General features: G+C 43.2%; 1 protein-coding gene across 1 annotated transcript in view; it reads left to right on the top strand.

The window, feature by feature from the left end:
* Positions 1-327: 327 nt before the first annotated feature.
* LOC106596203 (UPF0524 protein C3orf70 homolog A) overlaps positions 328-20,214 on the top strand; it is a 31,932-nt gene continuing 12,045 nt past the window's right edge. The window contains exon 1 of the mRNA XM_045699528.1: positions 328-915. Coding sequence (XP_045555484.1) covers positions 741-915 — 175 coding nt within the window. The 5' untranslated portion in view covers positions 328-740. The remainder of the gene's footprint in view (positions 916-20,214) is intronic.

A 20,214-nucleotide genomic window follows, 5' to 3' on the forward strand; every position in this document is an offset into this window, starting at 1 on the left:
CTTTTCGCCTTATGTTAGGCCGTCATTGTAAATAAGATTTTTTTCTTTACTGATTGGCCTAGTTAAATAAAGGTCACATGAATAAAATAAAATGTCAAAAAATGAAGGCTCCGTTAACAGAATGACCTATATATATCTTCAGAAAGGTTGCTTCTGATTCAAATTATAGGCTTTGTTTACATGATTACTTTCATCTGAATCAGTTGTGATTTCGGAGGAAAGGCTATTACAGCCAAAAATGAGGACAATAGACCAAATATCGGACTTCCTTTATGGCTGAACCGAACTGGAGAGAAAGAAAGAGAGAGGAGGAGGGGATAGCCTAAGAGGAAGGAAACGGCGAGGGCTTCATCAACAGACAGAGGAGTCTCTTGTCAGGCTGATAGACGAAATGAAAGCCTGACACGGGATACGCCACGGAAATCTCTCTGGCTGAGATAACGCAGTCGACGTTTACAGAAAATAATTCCAGCGGCTGGAGATCCAGATGTTTACGTAAAACAGCTGTCAATCTTATTCTTGGAACTGGAACTTTCATCGCATTTTGATTCTCTCTGTGCTGATTGGGGGGTTGGCTACAACCGTGCCACATTTAACTCGTTTGCGTCACGCTTTGGAGTTTCCTCCCTGGATAGACATTTGGCGTTTGCTGAGGTTTTGGGACCAAAACCGAAATTCCAAAGCTGCGTTCTCTGATGGGTTACATGGCGTGCGTTTGATCCTGGGGTGTGCGCTGCGCGATGGCCGCGTCGGGCGGACGGAAGAGCGAGAAGTTGGACGAGGCACAGGCGTTGGCCCGGAGCTGCGCGGGGAGACCGGACTTTCTCCCGTGCGACGGACTGTCCATCTGCGCAACACACAGCCATGGGAAGTGCTTCAAGCTCCACTGGTGCTGCCACTTGGGATGGTGTCACTGTAAGTAGCCTTGCTTAAAGCCCGTCGATGTCTCACCATTCTCTGGGTTGTCCATGTGCTTAGCTGTGCTCTCCCCTCACTCCCTGGTTGGAAGGAGAACATCAATGTCTATAAATAGCCTGTTATATGTGAATGTTTACAAGAATAGCAGCCTATTGTTTGACTTCAGACAATTATACTGCCCTGCCAAGCAAAAAGACACTGCTCATAGCGTGAAACTGAGAAAAATTGCTTTTATTTACCTTGGTTTCACAGTAACTTTATGCAGTTACTGCTAACATGACCCCTATTTTCTCCAAAACACAATACAATAGAGGCAGGATACTTGTTCACATGATTAACATGTATTTAATGTAGCATTTTCGACCAAATGAGCAGTTACTGCCTTTTTGCTTGGTAGGGCAGTGTAGCCCTCGTCCGTTTTTGTTGGCTTGTTGGAAACCAGACATCCATCCCCTTAGCTGGATGGGACAAGTCAACACAGACATTCTGATTGGTTAGACTACATATTTAAATGCACAGCCTAAATTCAGCTGATTAAACCTGTAGCAGGCTAGAATATTGTTCCTAGTTATTCAATGTTGGCTCAGTGGTTCAGACAGGCAGACAGACAGACAGACAGGCAGGCAGGCAGACAGACAGACAGACAGACAGACAGACAGACAGACAGACAGACAGACAGACAGACAGACAGACAGACAGACAGACAGACAGACAGACAGACAGACAGACAGTGTACCATTCATGGACTGTCACCCTCACAGCTGGAAGCTGCTGATAGAGAGCGAATGAATGATGTTAAAGATACTGAACTCATTCAACCTCTTATTCATCAACAGACCATGTCTGTCTTGCAGCTCAGCCTCAGCAGTTGGCTACTGAGATGACTAAATAGACTACACTGTCTTACAATTTATAAGAATCTCATGACCACGTCTCCAAGAATCCAGACAGGACTGCCAGACTAGAGTACTGAGGATCACTGTCTGGACCTTGATGTTATAAACTACAGTTGGCTCTCTCTGCACCAAAGGATGTTTTTGGGCAACAAGCTTGTTTCTCTGCACTATAACAGCTGGTGTATGATGAAGGTATTATATTGTTTCTCTGCACTATAACAGCTGGTGTATGATGAAGGTATTATCTTGTTTCTCTGCACTACAACAGCTGGTGTATGATGAAGGTATTATCTTGTTTCTCTGCACTATAAAAGCTGGTGTATGATGAAGGTATTATATTGTTTCTCTGCACTATAACAGCTGGTGTATGATGAAGGTATTATATTGTTTCTCTACACTACAACAGCTGGTGTATGATGAAGGTATTATCTTGTTTCTCTGCACTATAACAGCTGGTGTATGATGAAGGTATTATCTTGTTTCTCTGCACTACAACAGCTGGTGTATGATGAAGGTATTATCTTGTTTCTCTGCACTACAACAGCTGGTGTATGATGAAGGTATTATATTGTTTCTCTGCACTACAACAGCTGGTGTATGATGAAGGTATTATCTTGTTTCTCTGCACTACAACAGCTGGTGTATGATGAAGGTATTATCTTGTTTCTCTGCACTACAACAGCTGGTGTATGATGAAGGTATTATATTGTTTCTCTGCACTACAACAGCTGGTGTGTGATGAAGGTATTATATTGTTTCTCTGCACTACAACAGCTGGTGTATGATGAATGTATTATATTGTTTCTCTACACTACAACAGCTGGTGTATGATGAAGGTATTATCTTGTTTCTCTGCACTATAACAGCTGGTGTATGATGAAGGTATTATCTTGTTTCTCTGCACTACAACAGCTGGTGTATGATGAAGGTATTATCTTGTTTCTCTCCACTACAACAGCTGGTGTATGATGAAGGTATTATCTTGTTTCTCTGCACTACAACAGCTGGTGTATGATGAAGGTATTATCTTGTTTCTCTGCACTACAACAGCTGGTGTATGATGAATGTATTATCTTGTTTCTCTGCACTACAACAGCTGGTGTATGATGAAGGTATTATCTTGTTTCTCTCCACTACAACAGCTGGTGTATGATGAAGGTATTATCTTGTTTCTCTGCACTACAACAGCTGGTGTATGATGAAGGTATTATCTTGTTTCTCTGCACTACAACAGCTGGTGTATGATGAATGTATTATATTGTTTCTCTGCACTACAACAGCTGGTGTATGATGATGGTATTATCTTGTTTCTCTGCACTACAACAGCTGGTGTATGATGAATGTATTATATTGTTTCTCTGCACTACAACAGCTGGTGTATGATGAAGGTATTATCTTGTTTCTCTGCACTATAACAGCTGGTGTATGATGAAGGTATTATCTTGTTTCTCTGTACTACAACAGCTGGGTTATGATGAAGGTATTATTACATTGTTAATAATGTATTACAACACTACGTCACCAAGAAGTGAAACTGAGTGAAGTTACACTCAGCCACCAGTAGAGGGCAGGTTCACTTCCTCACTGTCTGAAAGACCAGGTTACACGTGGTAAAAACAGGTGATAGAAGACCAAGCCAATACTGAGGGATAGAGAGAGTGTGTGTGTGTGTGGTATGCGGTTGTGTGTGTGGTATGCGGTTGTGTGTGGTATGCGGTTGTGTGTGTGTGCGGTTGTGTGTGTGTGTGTGTGTGTGTGTGTGTGGTTGTGTGTGTGGTATGCGGTTGTGTGTGTGTGGTTGTGTGTGTGTGTGTGTGTGTGTGTGTGTGTGTGTGTGTGTGTGTGTGTGTGTGTGTGTGTGTGTGTGTGTGTGTGCGTGTGTGCGTGTGTGCGCGTGCCCAACATCCCCACTACACCTAATCATCAGACACACTGCATTTATCAAGTGTCTACTGTACCTTCAGCAGCAAAGTGTTTGGAGTAAATATTACACTTTCAAAGGAGTGTCTGGAACTGTATCTGTCTAGACTAGCACCCATTAGATTAGCATGGAGACTGAGTCCCAGAGAGAGTTAGTTTAAGTCTTCCTCAGTCAACTAAGGAGGGAGGGAGAGGGGAGGGAGGGAGGGAGAGGAGGGAGGGAGAAGGGAGAGAGAGGGGAAATGGAAGAGGGAGGGAGAGGGGGAGGGAGGGAGGGAGAGGAGGGAGGGAGAAGGGAGAGAGAGGGGAAATGGAAGAGGGAGGGAGAGGGGAGGGAGGGAGGGAGAGGAGGGAGGGAGAAGGGAGAGAGAGGGGAAATGGAAGAGGGAGGGAGAGGGGAGGGAGGGAGGGAGAGGAGGGAGGGAGAAGGGAGAGAGAGGGGAAATGGAAGAGGGAGGAAAAGGGGGAGGGAGTGAGGAAGGGAGGGATAGGGGAGGAAGTGAGGGAGGGAGGACGTGAGGGAGGGAGGAAGGAAGAGGGGAGGGAGGAAGAGAGGAAGAGGGGAGGGAATGTTTAACCAGGGACCACAAAGCCCTGTGTTTAACCAGGGACCATAAAGCCCTGTGTTTAACCAGGGACCACAAAGCCCTGTGTTTAACCATGGATCATAAAGCCCTGTGTTTACCCAGGGACCAAGGGTTTGACGTGTGTGTTTGTGTGCGTATCTGCGTCCGTGCCCGTGCGTCTTTTTCCATATGTATGTACGTTTTGGAGTAGTGAGACCCTAGAAAAGCCTGTAAAATGTGTTGTCAGTCAGTTTCCTTTTCTGTATCAGTAACACAGCCATCTGTCCTGGCTGTTGACTTCACAGTACTGCTCAGTAACTGGTTGCTGCGTGGCTGTCAGTCTCCATCCTCTGTAATGCTCCTCCATTCTCCTTTTGCTGCATTGTTATTGTGATGGGTAAAGTCAAGCAGTCCTGTATCTCCGGGCCGGCCGCCAAAACAACATTGAATTTGTGTCAAGCTGAAGTGACAGAGGATGGCATTTCAAAAAGTATCTCACAGTCAAACTGTATTCTATAGCCTGAACACACTAATGTTATACACAGAACACCAACACACAGCTCTCTCTGGGCTGACTGACTCTGGGCTGACTGTCTCTGGGCTGACTGTCTCTGGGCTGAGTGATTACTGACAGGACAGTCTCTGGGCTGAGTGATCACTGAGAGGACAGGCAGAGAGGGGTCAGCCTCAGAGGTTATAGGTCAGCTGCCACTTGACCTCTCTGGTCCGTCAAGCCCTATCAAACCATCCGGCCCGTTGCCATTTGTGATCCCTCCACACCCAACGTCCCTCTCCTCCCATCCTAGATGATTCAGACCCTGCTGTCAGCATTAACAGAGGTATCCCACTGGTGGGAAGGAGGGATGGCAACATCTCTCTCTCTCTCTCTCTCTCTCTCTCTCTCTCTCTCTCTCTCTCTTTCTCTCTTCCTCCTCTTCCTCCTCCTCCTCCTCCTCCTATGGAAACAAACAGTGCAGAGGCTGTTACAGCCATGTTTCCATCACCTCCACTCTGCATATTATATGAAGAGTGTCTATAGTTCTCCCACCGACGACGCCGTTGTTATACATAATATTATATGAAGGGGTTTTAGTTAATATAGGTCATGAATAATAAATTGTGAATAATAAACAGGAAGTGTAAATTAGACAGGGGTTTTAGTTAATATAGGTCATGAATAATAAATTGTGAATAATAAACAGGAAGTGTAAATTAGACAGGGGTTTTAGTTAATATAGGTCATGAATAATAAATTGTGAATAATAAACAGGAAGTGTAAATTAGACAGGGGTTATAGTTAATATAGGTCATGAATAATAAATTGTGAATAATAAACAGGAAGTGTAAATTAGACAGGGGTTTTAGTTAATATAGGTCATGAATAATAAATTGTGAATAATAAACAGGAAGTGTAAATTAGACAGGGGTTACAGTTAATATAGGTCATGAATAATAAATTGTGAATAATAAACAGGAAGTGTAAATTAGACCGGGGTTATAGTTAATATAGGTCATGAATAATAAATTGTGAATAATAAACAGAAAGTGTAAATTAGACAGGGGTTTTAGTTAATATAGGTCATGAATAATAAATTGTGAATAATAAACAGGAAGTGTAAATTAGACAGGGGTTTTAGTTAATATAGGTCATGAATAATAAATTGTGAATAATAAACAGGAAGTGTAAATTAGACAGGGGTTATAGTTAATATAGGTCATTAATAATAAATGGGGAATAATAAACAGGAAGTGTAAATTAGACAGGGGTTATAGTTAATATAGGTCAGTAATAATAAACAGGAAGTGTAAATTAGACAGGTGTTATAGTTAATATAGGTCATGAATAATAAACAGCAAGTGTAAATTAGACAGGGGTTATAGTTAACATAGTTCATGAATAATAAATAGTGAATTAACAGTCTGAGAAGTAATGTGATAATAAACAGGAAGAGACATGATGTCCTCTAGGGGAGCAGGAAATTACACGTGTGTAGTTGTGTACTACTTCCTGCTTGCGTCTACAGGCTTAAAACCACCGTCTGTCTGTATGTCGTCATCCCAAATGGCACCCTATTACCTATTTAGTGCACTACCCCATAGGACTCTGGTCAAAAGTGGGGGGGAGTGTATGTGTGTGGAGTGGGGGGTACCTGTCATTCTCTACGTGTAGCTGTCATCCTCTACTCTACATGTAGCTGTCATCCTCTACATGTACCTGTCATCCTCTACTCTACATGTAGCTGTCATCCTCTACTCTACATGTAGCTGTCAGCCTCTACATGTACCTGTCATCCTCTACATGTAGCTGTCATCCTCTATATGTAGCTGTCATCCTCTACTCTACATGTAGCTGTCATCCTCTACATGTACCTGTCATCCTCTACTCTACATGTACCTGTCATCCTCTACATGTAGCTGTCATCCTCTACTCTACATGTAGCTGTCTTCCTCTACTCTACATGTAGCTGTCTTCCTCTACTCTACATGTAGCTGTCTTCCTCTACATGTAGCTGTCTTCCTCTACTCTACATGTAGCTGTCTTCCTCTACATGTAGCTGTCTTCCTTTACATGTACCTGTCATCCTCTACTCTACATGTACCTGTCATCCTCTACTCTACATGTACCTGTCATCCTCTACATGTACCTGTCATCCTCTACATGTACCTGTCATCCTCTACATGTAGCTGTCTTCCTCTACTCTAAATGTAGCTGTCTTCCTCTACTCTACATGTAGCTGTCATCCTCTACTCTACATGTAGCTGTCATCCTCTACTCTACATGTAGCTGTCTTCCTCTACTCTACATGTAGCTGTCTTCCTCTACTCTACATGTAGCTGTCATCCTCTACATGTAGCTGTCATCCTCTACTCTACATGTAGCTGTCATCCTCTACTCTACATGTAGCTGTCATCCTCTACTCTACATGTAGCTGTCATCCTCTACTCTACATGTAGCTGTCATCCTCTACTCTACATGTAGCTGTCATCCTCTACTCTACATGTAGCTGTCATCCTCTACATGTAGCTGTCATCCTCTACATGTAGCTGTCATCCTCTACTCTACATGTAGCTGTCTTCCTCTACTCTACATGTAGCTGTCTTCCTCTACTCTACATGTAGCTGTCATCCTCTACTCTACATGTAGCTGTCATCCTCTACATGTACCTGTCATCCTCTACATGTAGCTGTCATCCTCTACTCTACATGTACCTGTCATCCTCTACATGTAGCTGTCATCCCCTACATGTAGCTGTCATCCTCTACATGTAGCTGTCTTCCTCTACTCTACATGTAGCTGTCATCCTCTACATGTACCTGTCATCCTCTACATGTACCTGTCATCCTCTACATGTACCTGTCATACTCTACATGTAGCTGTCATCCTCTACTCTACATGTACCTGTCATCCTCTACTCTACATGTACCTGTCATCCTCTACTCTACATGTACCTGTCATACTCTACATGTAGCTGTCATCCTCTACTCTACATGTAGCTGTCATCCTCTACATGTAGCTGTCATCCTCTACTCTACATGTACCTGTCATCCTCTACTCTACATGTACCTGTCATCCTCTACTCTACATGTAGCTGTCATCCTCTACATGTAGCTGTCATCCTCTACTCTACATGTAGCTGTCATCCTCTACTCTACATGTACCTGTCATCCTCTACTCTACATGTACCTGTCATCCTCTACATGTAGCTGTCATCCTCTACATGTAGCTGTCATCCTCTACTCTACATGTAGCTGTCATCCTCTACTCTACATGTACCTGTCATCCTCTACTCTACATGTAGCTGTGATCCTCTACTCTACATGTACCTGTCATCATGTATGTAGTCTAGTCCTGGTAGATACTGTATGTAGTCTAGTCCTGGTAGATACTGTGTGTAGTCTAGTCCTGGTAGATACTGTGTGTAGTCTAGTCCTGGTAGATACTGTATATAGTCTAGTCCTGGTAGATACTGTATGTAGTCTAGTCCGGGTAGATACTGTATGTAGTCTAGTCCTGGTAGATACTGTATGTAGTCTAGTCCTGGTAGATACTGTATGTAGTCTAGTCCTGGTAGATACTGTATGTAGTCTAGTCCTGGTAGATACTGTATGTAGTCTAGTCCTGGTAGATACTGTATGTAGTCTAGTCCTGGTAGATACTGTATGTAGTCTAGTCCTGGTAGATACTGTATGTAGTCTAGTCCTGGTAGATACTGTATATAGTCTAGTCCTGGTAGATACTGTATATAGTCTAGTCCTGGTAGATACTGTATGTAGTCTAGTCCTGGTAGATACTGTATGTAGTCTAGTCCTGGTAGATACTGTATGTAGTCTAGTCCTGGTAGATACTGTTTGTAGTCTAGTCCTGGTAGATACTGTATGTAGTCTAGTCCTGGTAGATACTGTATATAGTCTAGTCCTGGTAGATACTGTATATAGTCTAGTCCTGGTAGATACTGTATATAGTCTAGTCCTGGTAGATACTGTATGTAGTCTAGTCCTGGTAGATACTGTATGTAGTCTAGTCCTGGTAGATACTGTATATAGTCTAGTCCTGGTAGATACTGTATATAGTCTAGTCCTGGTAGATACTGTATATAGTCTAGTCCTGGTAGATACTGTATGTAATCTAGTCCTGGTAGATACTGTGTGACGGAGAAGTCAGTCACTGGCCGCGGGCAGCGTTTGGTACACTAACACACACATTCATCGCGCCTCCCTGCTCCGTTATCAGCTCCGTTAACAATGTCGACGTACATACATTTTACACTTTATTCTTACCTCCTGTCAGTAACAGTTTCTGGTATAAAGAATATAAAGACAAGCCTTCATGTTTAATTTAAGCAACGTTTATTGTACTTGTCAATGTTATGGATGAGCGCTTTGTTTGTTTGGTTCTGTTCCTCTCTCTCCATCTCTGTAGCTTCTGGGTATGCTGGGATAAGGACCAGAGCTACGGTAATCGGGCTGGCTTTGTAGTGCCTGTCCTGAATGGCTCGTTCATGTGAATGGGCATATTGGAAGTAGGGATGGGATTTTATAAATGTGTTATATTGGTATATTGTATCATGAGAAATGTGTTGCAAGGTATATAATTCATTATGTTTAGCTGAGTGAAAAATGTAGGCTTTGATGAAGGTAATTGCTTAATGAATTAGTGCTGGGTATGTTCTGATGGGAGGGGCTTCCCCTACAAAAGGAGCCTCTCTTTCAGTTCAAGGGGGGAACCATTTTGAATTGAGCTGTTGATGGGGCACCATTGTTTTTAAGCTGTCCCCATAATGTATACTTTGGATGGCAGTACTGTTGTTTTTCTTCAGGATTCACTATGTAAATAAACACCCAGAAGCACTTTTGCAGCTCCGCCATCTTTTTATTTGATAGAGGTTAGGTTTTTCAGTTTAGCCTTCTGGCCTACTCTACGTGCCATACTGTATGTAGTCTAGTTCTGGTAGATACTGTATGTAGTCTAGTCCTGGTAGATACTGTATGTAGTCTAGTCCTGGTAGATGCTGTACTGTATGTAGTCTAGTTCTGGTAGATACTGTATGTAGTCTAGTCCTGGTAGATACTGTATGTAGTCTAGTCCTGGTAGATACTGTACTGTATGTAGTCTAGTCCTGGTAGATACTGTATGTAGTCTAGTCCTGGTAGATACTGTATGTAGTCAAGTCCTGGTAGATACTGTATATAGTCTAGTCCTGGTAGATACTGTATATAATCTAGTCCTGGTAAATACTGTATGTAGTCTAGTCCTGGTAGATACTGATGTAGTCTAGTCCTGGTAGATACTGTATATAGTCTAGTCCTGGTAGATACTGTATGTAGTCTAGTCCTGGTAGATACTGTATGTAGTCTAGTCCTGGTAGATACTGTACTGTATGTAGTCTAGTCCTGGTAGATACTGTATGTAGTCTAGTCCTGGTAGATACTGTACTGTATGTAGTCTAGTCCTGGTAGATACTGTATGTAGTCTAGTCCTGGTAAATACTGTATGTAGTCTAGTCCTGGTAGATACTGTATGTAGTCTAGTCCTGGTAGATACTGTATGTAGTCTAGACCTGGTAGATACTGTATGTAGTCTAGTCCTGGTAGATAATGTATGTAGTCTAGTCCTGGTAGATACTGTATGTAGTCTAGTCCTGGTAGATACTGTATGTAGTCTAGTCCTGGTAGATACTGTATGTAGTCTAGACCTGGTAGATACTGTATGTAGTCCAGTCCTGGTAGATACTGTATGTAGTCTAGTCCTGGTAGATACTGTACTGTATGTAGTCTAGTCCTGGTAGATACTGTACTGTATGTAGTCTAGTCCTGGTAGATACTGTATGCAGTCTAGTCCTGGTAGATACTGTATGTAGTCTAGCCCTGGTAGATACTGTATGTAGTCTAGACCTGGTAGATACTGTATGTAGTCTAGTCCTGGTAGATACTGTACTGTATGTAATATAGTCCTGGTAGATGCTGTATATAGTCTAGTTCTGGTAGATACTGTATGTAGTCTAGTCCTGGTAGATACTGTACTGTATGTAGTCTAGTCCTGGTAGATACTGTACTGTATGTAATATAGTCCTCGTAGATACTGTATATAGTCTAGTCCTGGTAGATACTGTACTGTATGTAGTCTAGTCCTGGTAGATCCTGTATGTAGTCTAGTCCTGGTAGATACTGTACTGTATGTAGTCTAGTCCTGGTAGATACTGTATGTAGTCTAGTCCTGGTAGATACTGTATGTAGTCTAGTCCTGGTAGATACTGTACTGTATGTAGTCTAGTCCTGGTAGATACTGTACTGTATGTAATATAGTCCTGGTAGATACTGTACTGTATGTAATATAGTCCTGGTAGATACTGTATGTAGTCTAGTCCTGGTAGATACTGTATTTAGTCTAGTCCTGGTAGATACTGTATGTAGTCTAGTCCTGGTAGATACTGTATGTAGTCTAGTCCTGGTAGATACTGTATGTAGTCTAGTGCTGGTAGATACTGTATGTAGTCTAGTCCTGGTAGATACTGTATGTAGTCTAGTCCTGGTAGATACTGTATGTAGTCTAGTCCTGGTAGATACTCTATGTAGTCTAGTCCTGGTAGATACTCTATGTAGTCTAGTCCTGGTAGATACTCTATGTAGTCTAGTCCTGGTAGATACTCTATGTAGTCTAGTCCTGGTAGATACTCTATGTAGTCTAGTCCTGGTAGATACTCTATGTAATCTAGTCCTGGTAGATACTGTATGTAGTCTAGTCCTGGTAGATACTGTATGTAGTCTAGTCCTGGTAGATACTGTATGTAGTCTAGTCCTGGTAAATACTGTATGTAGTCTAGTCCTGGTAAATACTGTATGTAGTCTAGTCCTGGTAGATACTGTATGTAGTCTAGTCCTGGTAGATACTGTATGTAGTCTAGTCCTGGTAGATAATGTATGTAGTCTAGTCCTGGTAGATACTGTATGTAGTCTAGTCCTGGTAGATACTGTATGTAGTCTAGTCCTGGTAGATAATGTATGTAGTCTAGTCCTGGTAGATACTGTATGTAATCTAGTCTGAGTAGACACTGTTTTAACAGTCGTTCTAGATGCTCTGTCTTGAGAGGAGAGGAGCTAGCTACATGACTGCTAGTCTAGGAAGTATGCATTATTGAACAGACAGAGAGACTGCACTGTCCACACTGACCCAGAACCAAGGGATTACCAAGGGAATTACCCAGAGAACCTAGGACAGGGATGGGCAACTCCAGTCCTCCAGGGCCTGATTAGTGTCCCAGCCCCAGCCAACACACCTGACTCCATAATCACCTCATCATGATCTTCAGTTTAGAATGCAATTAGTTTAATCAGCTGTGTTCGCTAGGGATGGGGGAAATGGTTGACACCACTTCAGAGGTGGGCTTGAACTCAACCTGAGAGCTACACCCTGAGAGCTACACCCTGAGAGCTACACCCTGAGAGCTACACCCTGTGAGCTACACCCTGAGAGCTACACCCTGAGAGCTACACCCTGAGAGCTACACCCTGAGAACTACACCCTGTGAGCTACACCCTGTGAGCTACACCCTGAGAGCTACACCCTGAGAGCTACTACTGTATGATCAAATAGAAATCTATTCATACAGTGTGTATGTCTGTTTCCTTATTCGTCCCTGGAGGCTGGGTTGGAGTGGTACTATGCATGTTCTCCTCTGTGATTACTCAGAGCGACAGGAAGTGAAACTAGGGCTGAAAATAGGAATGGATTTGGCACTCATGGTTTTTGTGAATATTTTTTATTAAAAATAAAAAAAACAGTGGCCTCATTTTACATTAGAGTGGCTTAAATGTTTCATTCTGAAAACAGTTTTTCTACCCCTCTTCAAACCATTGGCCTCATTTTACATTAGAGTGGCTGAAATGTTTCATTCTGAAAACAGTCACTACACAACTGTAGTTTTATGAAACCTGTAAGATGCAACAATTCGGGACTGTTTGTACTACACAATATGACATAAAATAGGTTTTGTCTCTACATGCGCTCCAGTTGTTTCCTCCACATCTTAATATGTTGTGAAATGTTCATGACTGTTGCTGAGATGGACAATCAGTCACAGCTAGTGATGTTAGATAGAAAGAGACCGTCGGTGATGGACAATCAGTCACAGCTAGTGATGTTAGATAGAAAGAGACCGTCGGTGATGGACAATCAGTCACAGCTAGTGATGTTAGATAGAAAGAGACCGTCGGTGATGGACAATCAGTCACAGCTAGTGATGTTAGATAGAAAGAGACCGTCGGTGATGGACAATCAGTCACAGCTAGTGATGTTAGATAGAAAGAGACCGTCGGTGATGGACAATCAGTCACAGCTAGTGATGTTAGATAGAAAGAGACCGTCGGTGATGGACAATCAGTCACAGCTAGTGATGTTAGATAGAAAGAGACCGTCGGTGATGGACAATCAGTCACAGCTAGTGATGTTAGATAGAAAGAGACCGTCGGTGATGGACAATCAGTCACAGCTAGTGATGTTAGATAGAAAGAGACCGTCGGTGATGGACAATCAGTCACAGCTAGTGATGTTAGATAGAAAGAGACCGTCGGTGATGGACAATCAGTCACAGCTAGTGATGTTAGATAGAAAGAGACCGTCGGTGATGGACAATCAGTCACAGCTAGTGATGTTAGATAGAAAGAGACCGTCGGTGATGGACAATCAGTCACAGCTAGTGATGTTAGATAGAAAGAGACCGTCGGTGATGGACAATCAGTCACAGCTAGTGATGTTAGATAGAAAGAGACCGTCGGTGATGGACAATCAGTCACAGCTAGTGATGTTAGTCATGTCACCAGATCTGCATATTACTGGGACTTATCTGTTTAATGTCGCTGCCAGATCTGCATATTACTGGGACTTATCTGTTTAATGTCGCTGCCAGATCTGCATATTACTGGGACTTATCTGTTTAATGTCGCTGCCAGATCTGCATATTACTGGGACTTATCTGTTTAATGTCGCTGCCAGATCTGCATATTACTGGGACTTATCTGTTTAATGTCGCTGCCAGATCTGCATATTACTGGGACTTATCTGTTTAATGTCGCTGCCAGATCTGCATATTACTGGGACTTATCTGTTTAATGTCGCTGCCAGATCTGCATATTACTGGGACTTATCTGTTTAATGTCGCTGCCAGATCTGCATATTACTGGGACTTATCTGTTTAATGTCGCTGCCAGATCTGCATATTACTGGGACTTATCTGTTTAATGTCGCTGCCAGATCTGCATATTACTGGGACTTATCTGTTTAATGTCGCTGCCAGATCTGCATATTACTGGGACTTATCTGTTTAATGTCGCTGCCAGATCTGCATATTACTGGGACTTATCTGTTTAATGTCGCTGCCAGATCTGCATATTACTGGGACTTATCTGTTTAATGTCGCTGCCAGATCTGCATATTACTGGGACTTATCTGTTTAATGTCGCTGCCAGATCTGCATATTACTGGGACTTATCTGTTTAATGTCGCTGCCAGATCTGCATATTACTGGGACTTATCTGTTTAATGTCGCTGCCAGATCTGCATATTACTGGGACTTATCTGTTTAATGTCGCTGCCAGATCTGCATATTACTGGGACTTATCTGTTTAATGTCGCTGCCAGATCTGCATATTACTGGGACTTATCTGTTTAATGTCGCTGCCAGATCTGCATATTACTGGGACTTATCTGTTTAATGTCGCTGCCAGATCTGCATATTACTGGGACTTATCTGTTTAATGTCGCTGCCAGATCTGCATATTACTGGGACTTATCTGTTTAATGTCGCTGCCAGATCTGCATATTACTGGGACTTATCTGTTTAATTTCGCTGCCAGATCTGCATATTACTGGGACTTATCTGTTTAATGTCGCTGCCAGATCTGCATATTACTGTGACTTATCTGTTTAATGTCGCTGCCAGATCTGCATATTACTGGGACTTATCTGTTTAATGTCGCTGCCAGATCTGCATATTACTGGGACTTATCTGTTTAATGTCGCTGCCAGATCTGCATATTACTGGGACTTATCTGTTTAATTTCGCTGCCAGATCTGCATATTACTGGGACTTATCTGTTTAATGTTGCTGCCAGATCTGCATATTACTGTGACTTATCTGTTTAATGTTGCTGCCAGATCTGCATATTACTGGGACTTATCTGTTTAATGTCGCTGCCAGATCTGCATATTACTGGGACTTATCTGTTTAATGTCGCTGCCAGATCTGCATATTACTGGGACTTATCTGTTTAATGTCGCTGCCAGATCTGCATATTACTGGGACTTATCTGTTTAATGTCGCTGCCAGATCTGCATATTACTGGGACTTATCTGTTTAATGTCGCTGCCAGATCTGCATATTACTGGGACTTATCTGTTTAATGTCGCTGCCAGATCTGCATATTACTGTGACTTATCTGTTTAATGTTGCTGCCAGATCTGCATATTACTGGGACTTATCTGTTTAATGTCGCTGCCAGATCTGCATATTACTGGGACTTATCTGTTTAATGTTGCTGCCAGAGCCAATAATGTATGTTATCTCTCATTAGAGAGTGCGCATGTATGTGTCAAATCAAAGTTTATTGGCGTGTGCATGTGATTAGCCGAGGTCGATTCCCAGCTGTACTTGAGAGCTCAGCCTAATCATCTGTAAATGTCTGTAAATACCATCAGTCCCTATGATGCATCTCTGTGAATTCATTATTCATGACATAACATCCAACCAGTTGGGAGGGAGGTTGAGGACCAGGAAACTCCCTGTTTAGGGGAACTGTCTCTGTATGTAGTGTCTATAGTATGACATTAGCATGTTATAGCATGTATTACATCGCTAGCCCTGCACCCCTTTATGTGGGTTAAAACCCCTTTTGAAGGCTAAAGTGTAGCTAAGCTAACAACCCTGAAACAGCCCCAGGAAGTCTTCAGTGAACCATCTGAAATGCTTCTTTAGCAGGCTATGAGTCTTCCTATAGTGCTGAAACCAAAACTTCATATCCAACCTTTACATCCCATCAACTTGTATGAATTGAGAGGCTAAGACCCTGGAATGCTGCCTGCCTTCCTGGTCTCTCTGTGTGTGACTGACTCTGATCCTGGTAAACTAGAGGACTAGTGTTTTCCCAGCCTCTCATCAATCTTACAGCTCCTCGGCAGCCCTGAAGAAGAAAAAAAAAAACACGCACACACACACACACACACACACACGCACATGCACACACACACACAGGCACATGCACACACACACACACACACACACACGCACACGCACACGCACACGCACACACACAAACATCGCAGCACATTCAGCCCAGAAAAGGACATTAGCAAAGTGGAGCGAAAATCCAAAGTCTTCAACCATCCACACTATACAGTACAATAACAACCTTCCACACAGATCCACACTATACAGTACAATAACAACCTTCCACACAGATCCACACTATACAGTACAATAACAACCTTCCACACAGATCCACACTATACAGTACAATAACAACCTTCCACACAGATCCACACTATACAGTACAATAACAACCTTCCACACAGATCTACACTATACAGTACAATAACAACCTTCCACACTATACAGTATATTAACAGGCAAACATCTCCATGCCTTGTCCTTCAACACAATAAAACAGTGGTTGTCAGGAAACAGTCCCAGCCTTGGAAATCCTGTCAGAGGAAAATCCCTGAGAGGGCCATCTTCACACCGAGTGCATGGATGGATGAGAAATACATTATTGTGGGGATTCAGTCCTTGAAATACTTTTTATTTCATTTCATTTGAATCTGATTTCTTTTTGACAATAGATCAGGCTAGAGAAGGGTGGGTGTGATTGTATCACTGTGCTGCTAGTCAGTCAGCCAGCCAATCTGTCAGCCAGTCAGTCAGCCAATCTGCCAGCCAGCCAGCCAGCCAGCCAATTAGCCAGTCAGTCAGTCAGCCAGCCAGTCAGCCAGCCAATCAGCCAGCCAATCAGCCAGCCAGCCAGTCAGCCAGCCAGCCAGTCAGCCAGCCAATCAGCCAGTCATCCCGCCAATCAGCCAGCCAGTCAGTTAGCCAGCCAATCAGCCAGTCAGCCAGCCAGTCAGTTAGCCAGCCAATCAGCCAGCCAATCAGCCAGTCAGCCAGCCAGTCAGCCAGAGGTGTGCTGCTCTCACATAATGTTAACATGGTGGGCAGTGAGTGTGACTGTGCATGAGGTACTGGTACAGTACGTAACATGGTGGACAGTGAGTGTGACTGTGCATGAGGTACTGGTACAGTACGTAACATGGTGGACAGTGAGTGTGACTGTGCATGAGGTACCGGTACAGTACGTAACATGGTGGACAGTGAGTGTGACTGTGCATGAGGTACCGGTACAGTACGTAACATGGTGGACAGTGAGTGTGACTGTGCATGACGTACCGGTACAGTACGTAACATGGTGGGCAGTGAGTGTGACTGTGCATGAGGTACCGGTACAGTACGTAACATGGTGGGCAGTGAGTGTAACTGTGCATGAAGTACCGGTACAGTACGTAACATGGTGGGCAGTGAGTGTGACTGTGCATGAGGTACCGGTACAGTACGTAACATGGTGGACAGTGAGTGTGACTGTGCATGAGGTACCGGTACAGAACGTAACATGGTGGACAGTGAGTGTGACTGTGCATGAGGTACCGGTACAGTACGTAACATGGTGGGCAGTGAGTGTGACTGTGCATGAGGTACTGGTACAGTACGTAACATGGTGGGCAGTGAGTGTGACTGTGCATGAGGTACTGGTACAGTACGTAACATGGTGGACAGTGAGTGTGACTGTGCATGAGGTACTGGTACAGTACGTAACATGGTGGACAGTGAGTGTGACTGTGCATGAGGTACTGGTACAGTACGTAACATGGTGGACAGTGAGTGTGACTGTGCATGAGGTACTGGTACAGTACGTAACATGGTGGACAGTGAGTGTGACTGTGCATGAGGTACTGGTACAGTACGTAACATGGTGGACAGTGAGTGTGACTGTGCATGAGGTACTGGTACAGTACGTAACATGGTGGACAGTGAGTGTGACTGTGCATGAGGTACTGGTACAGTACGTAACATGGTGGACAGTGAGTGTGACTGTGCATGAGGTAATGGTACAGTACGTAACATGGTGGACAGTCGTGCTGACAGACATGAGCGCTCTCGCTCAATTTTCTTTTCAATTTAAATTGTTTTATTGGCATGATGTAACAATGTACAGTACCAGTCAAATGTTTGGACACACCTACTCATTCAAGGGATTTTCTTAATTCTTACTATTTTCTACATTGTAGAATAATAGTGAAGACATCAAATCTATGAAATAACACACATGGAATTAAGTAGTAACCAAAAAAGTGTTAAACAAATCTAAATATATTTTAGATTCTTCAAAGTAGCCACCCTTTGCCTTGATGACAGCTTTGCACACACTTTGCATTCTCTCAGCCAGCTTCACCTGGAATGGAGTTCCCACATATGCTGAGCACTGCTTTTCCTTCACTCTGCAGTCCAACTCATCCCAAACCATCTCAATTGGATGGAGTTTGGGTGATTATGGAGGCCAGGTCATCTGATGCAGCACTCCATCACTCTCCTTCTTGGTCAAATAGCCCTTACACAGCCTGGAGGTGTGTTGGGTCATTGTCCTACTGAAAAACAAATGATAGTCCCACTAAGCGCAAACCAGATGGGATGGTGTATCGCTGCAGAATGCTGTGGTAGCCATGCTGGTTAAGTGTGTCTTGAATTCTAAATAAATCGCTGACAGTGTCACCAGCAAAACACCATCACACCTCCTCCTCCATGCTTCATGGTGGGAACCACACATGCAGAGATTATCTGCTCACCTACACACGGGGGTTGGAACCAAAAATCAAAAAAATCTCAGACCAAAGGACAGATTTCCACCAGTCTAATGTCCATTGCTCGTGTTTCTTGGCCCAAGCAAGTCTCTTCTTATTATTGGTGTCCTTTAGTACTGTCTTTGCAGCAATTTGACCATGAAGCCTGATTCATGCAGTCTCCTCTGAACAGTTGATGTTGAGATGTGTTTGTTACTTGAACTCTGTGAAGCATTTATTTGGGCTGCAATTTCTGAGGCTGGTAACTCTAATGAACTTGTTCTCTGCAGCAGAGGGAACTCTGGGTCTTCCTTTCCTGTGGCGAGAGGCAGTTTCATCATAGCGCTTGATGGTTTTTGCGACTGCAATTGATGTAATGATGTTTCCAAAACGTAATTGCTCTTTTTTGAGTTTTTATTATTAGTGGATATTGGCCTAAATCTGCCCTGCATGCATTGTTTGTAGTTGTTCTCTGGAGATGTAGGAGAATCTTACAGAACTCTGCATGCAGGGTTTCAATGGGGTGTTTGTCCCATTGGGTGAAATCTTGTTTTGCAAGTGGACTCCACACCTCGCTGCCATAAAGTGCAATTGGTTCAATGACACAATCAATTAGTTTTAGCCACATTTGTATAAGTATATTCATTTGTATTTGTTTTTTAATGGCGTAGAATACCCTGCTTGCTTTCTCTCTCAGTTCATTTAGTGCCTGATTTAGGTTTCCAGTTGAGCTTCTTTTTAAAGCTGAGTAATTGTAGTGTGTGGGTATGTACGACCAGGGCCCTGGTCTGACAGGTCCAGGATCTGCTGTAGGACATGTGCTGTGGGTGACAGCAGGTACAGGTCATCTGGGTAGAGCAGGTATTTCATCTCTGAATTGCAGAGACTAACACCAGGGGCTGAGGATTCTACTAGAATAGTGGCCAATTCATTATGTACAGTGCCTTCGGAAAGTATCCAGGCCCCTTGACCTTTTCCACAATTTGTTAGGTTACAGACTTATTCTAAAATTGATTAAATCGTTTTTTCTCATCAATCTATACAAAATACCCCATAATGACAAAGCATAAACAGGTTTTTAGAAATTTGAGCAAATGTGTTAAGAAAATATATTCAAATTTACATGAACATTCAGACCATTTACTCTGTACTTTGTTGAAGAACCTTTGGCAGCAATTACAGCCTCGAGTCCTCTTGGGTATGATTCTACAAGCTTGGCACACCTGTATTCGGGGAGTTTCTCCCACCCTTCTCTACAGATCCTCTCAAGCTCTGTCAGGTTAGATGGGGAGTGTTGTTTCTCATGGTCTGAGAGGCCTTTAGGTGCTTTGGCAAACTCCAAGCGGGCTGTCATGTGCCTTTTACTGAGGAGTGGCTTCCGTCCGGCCACTCTACTATAAAGGACTGTTGGAGTGCTGCAGAGATGGTTGTCCTTCTGGAACGTTCTCCCATCTCCTTCAGAGGAACTCTGGAGCTCTGTCAGAGTGACCATTGAGTTCTTGGTCACCTCCCTGACCATGGCCCTTCTCCCCCTATT

Source organism: Salmo salar, chromosome ssa17, assembly GCF_905237065.1.
Source record: "Salmo salar chromosome ssa17, Ssal_v3.1, whole genome shotgun sequence".
Taxonomy (NCBI): Eukaryota; Metazoa; Chordata; class Actinopteri; order Salmoniformes; family Salmonidae; genus Salmo; species Salmo salar.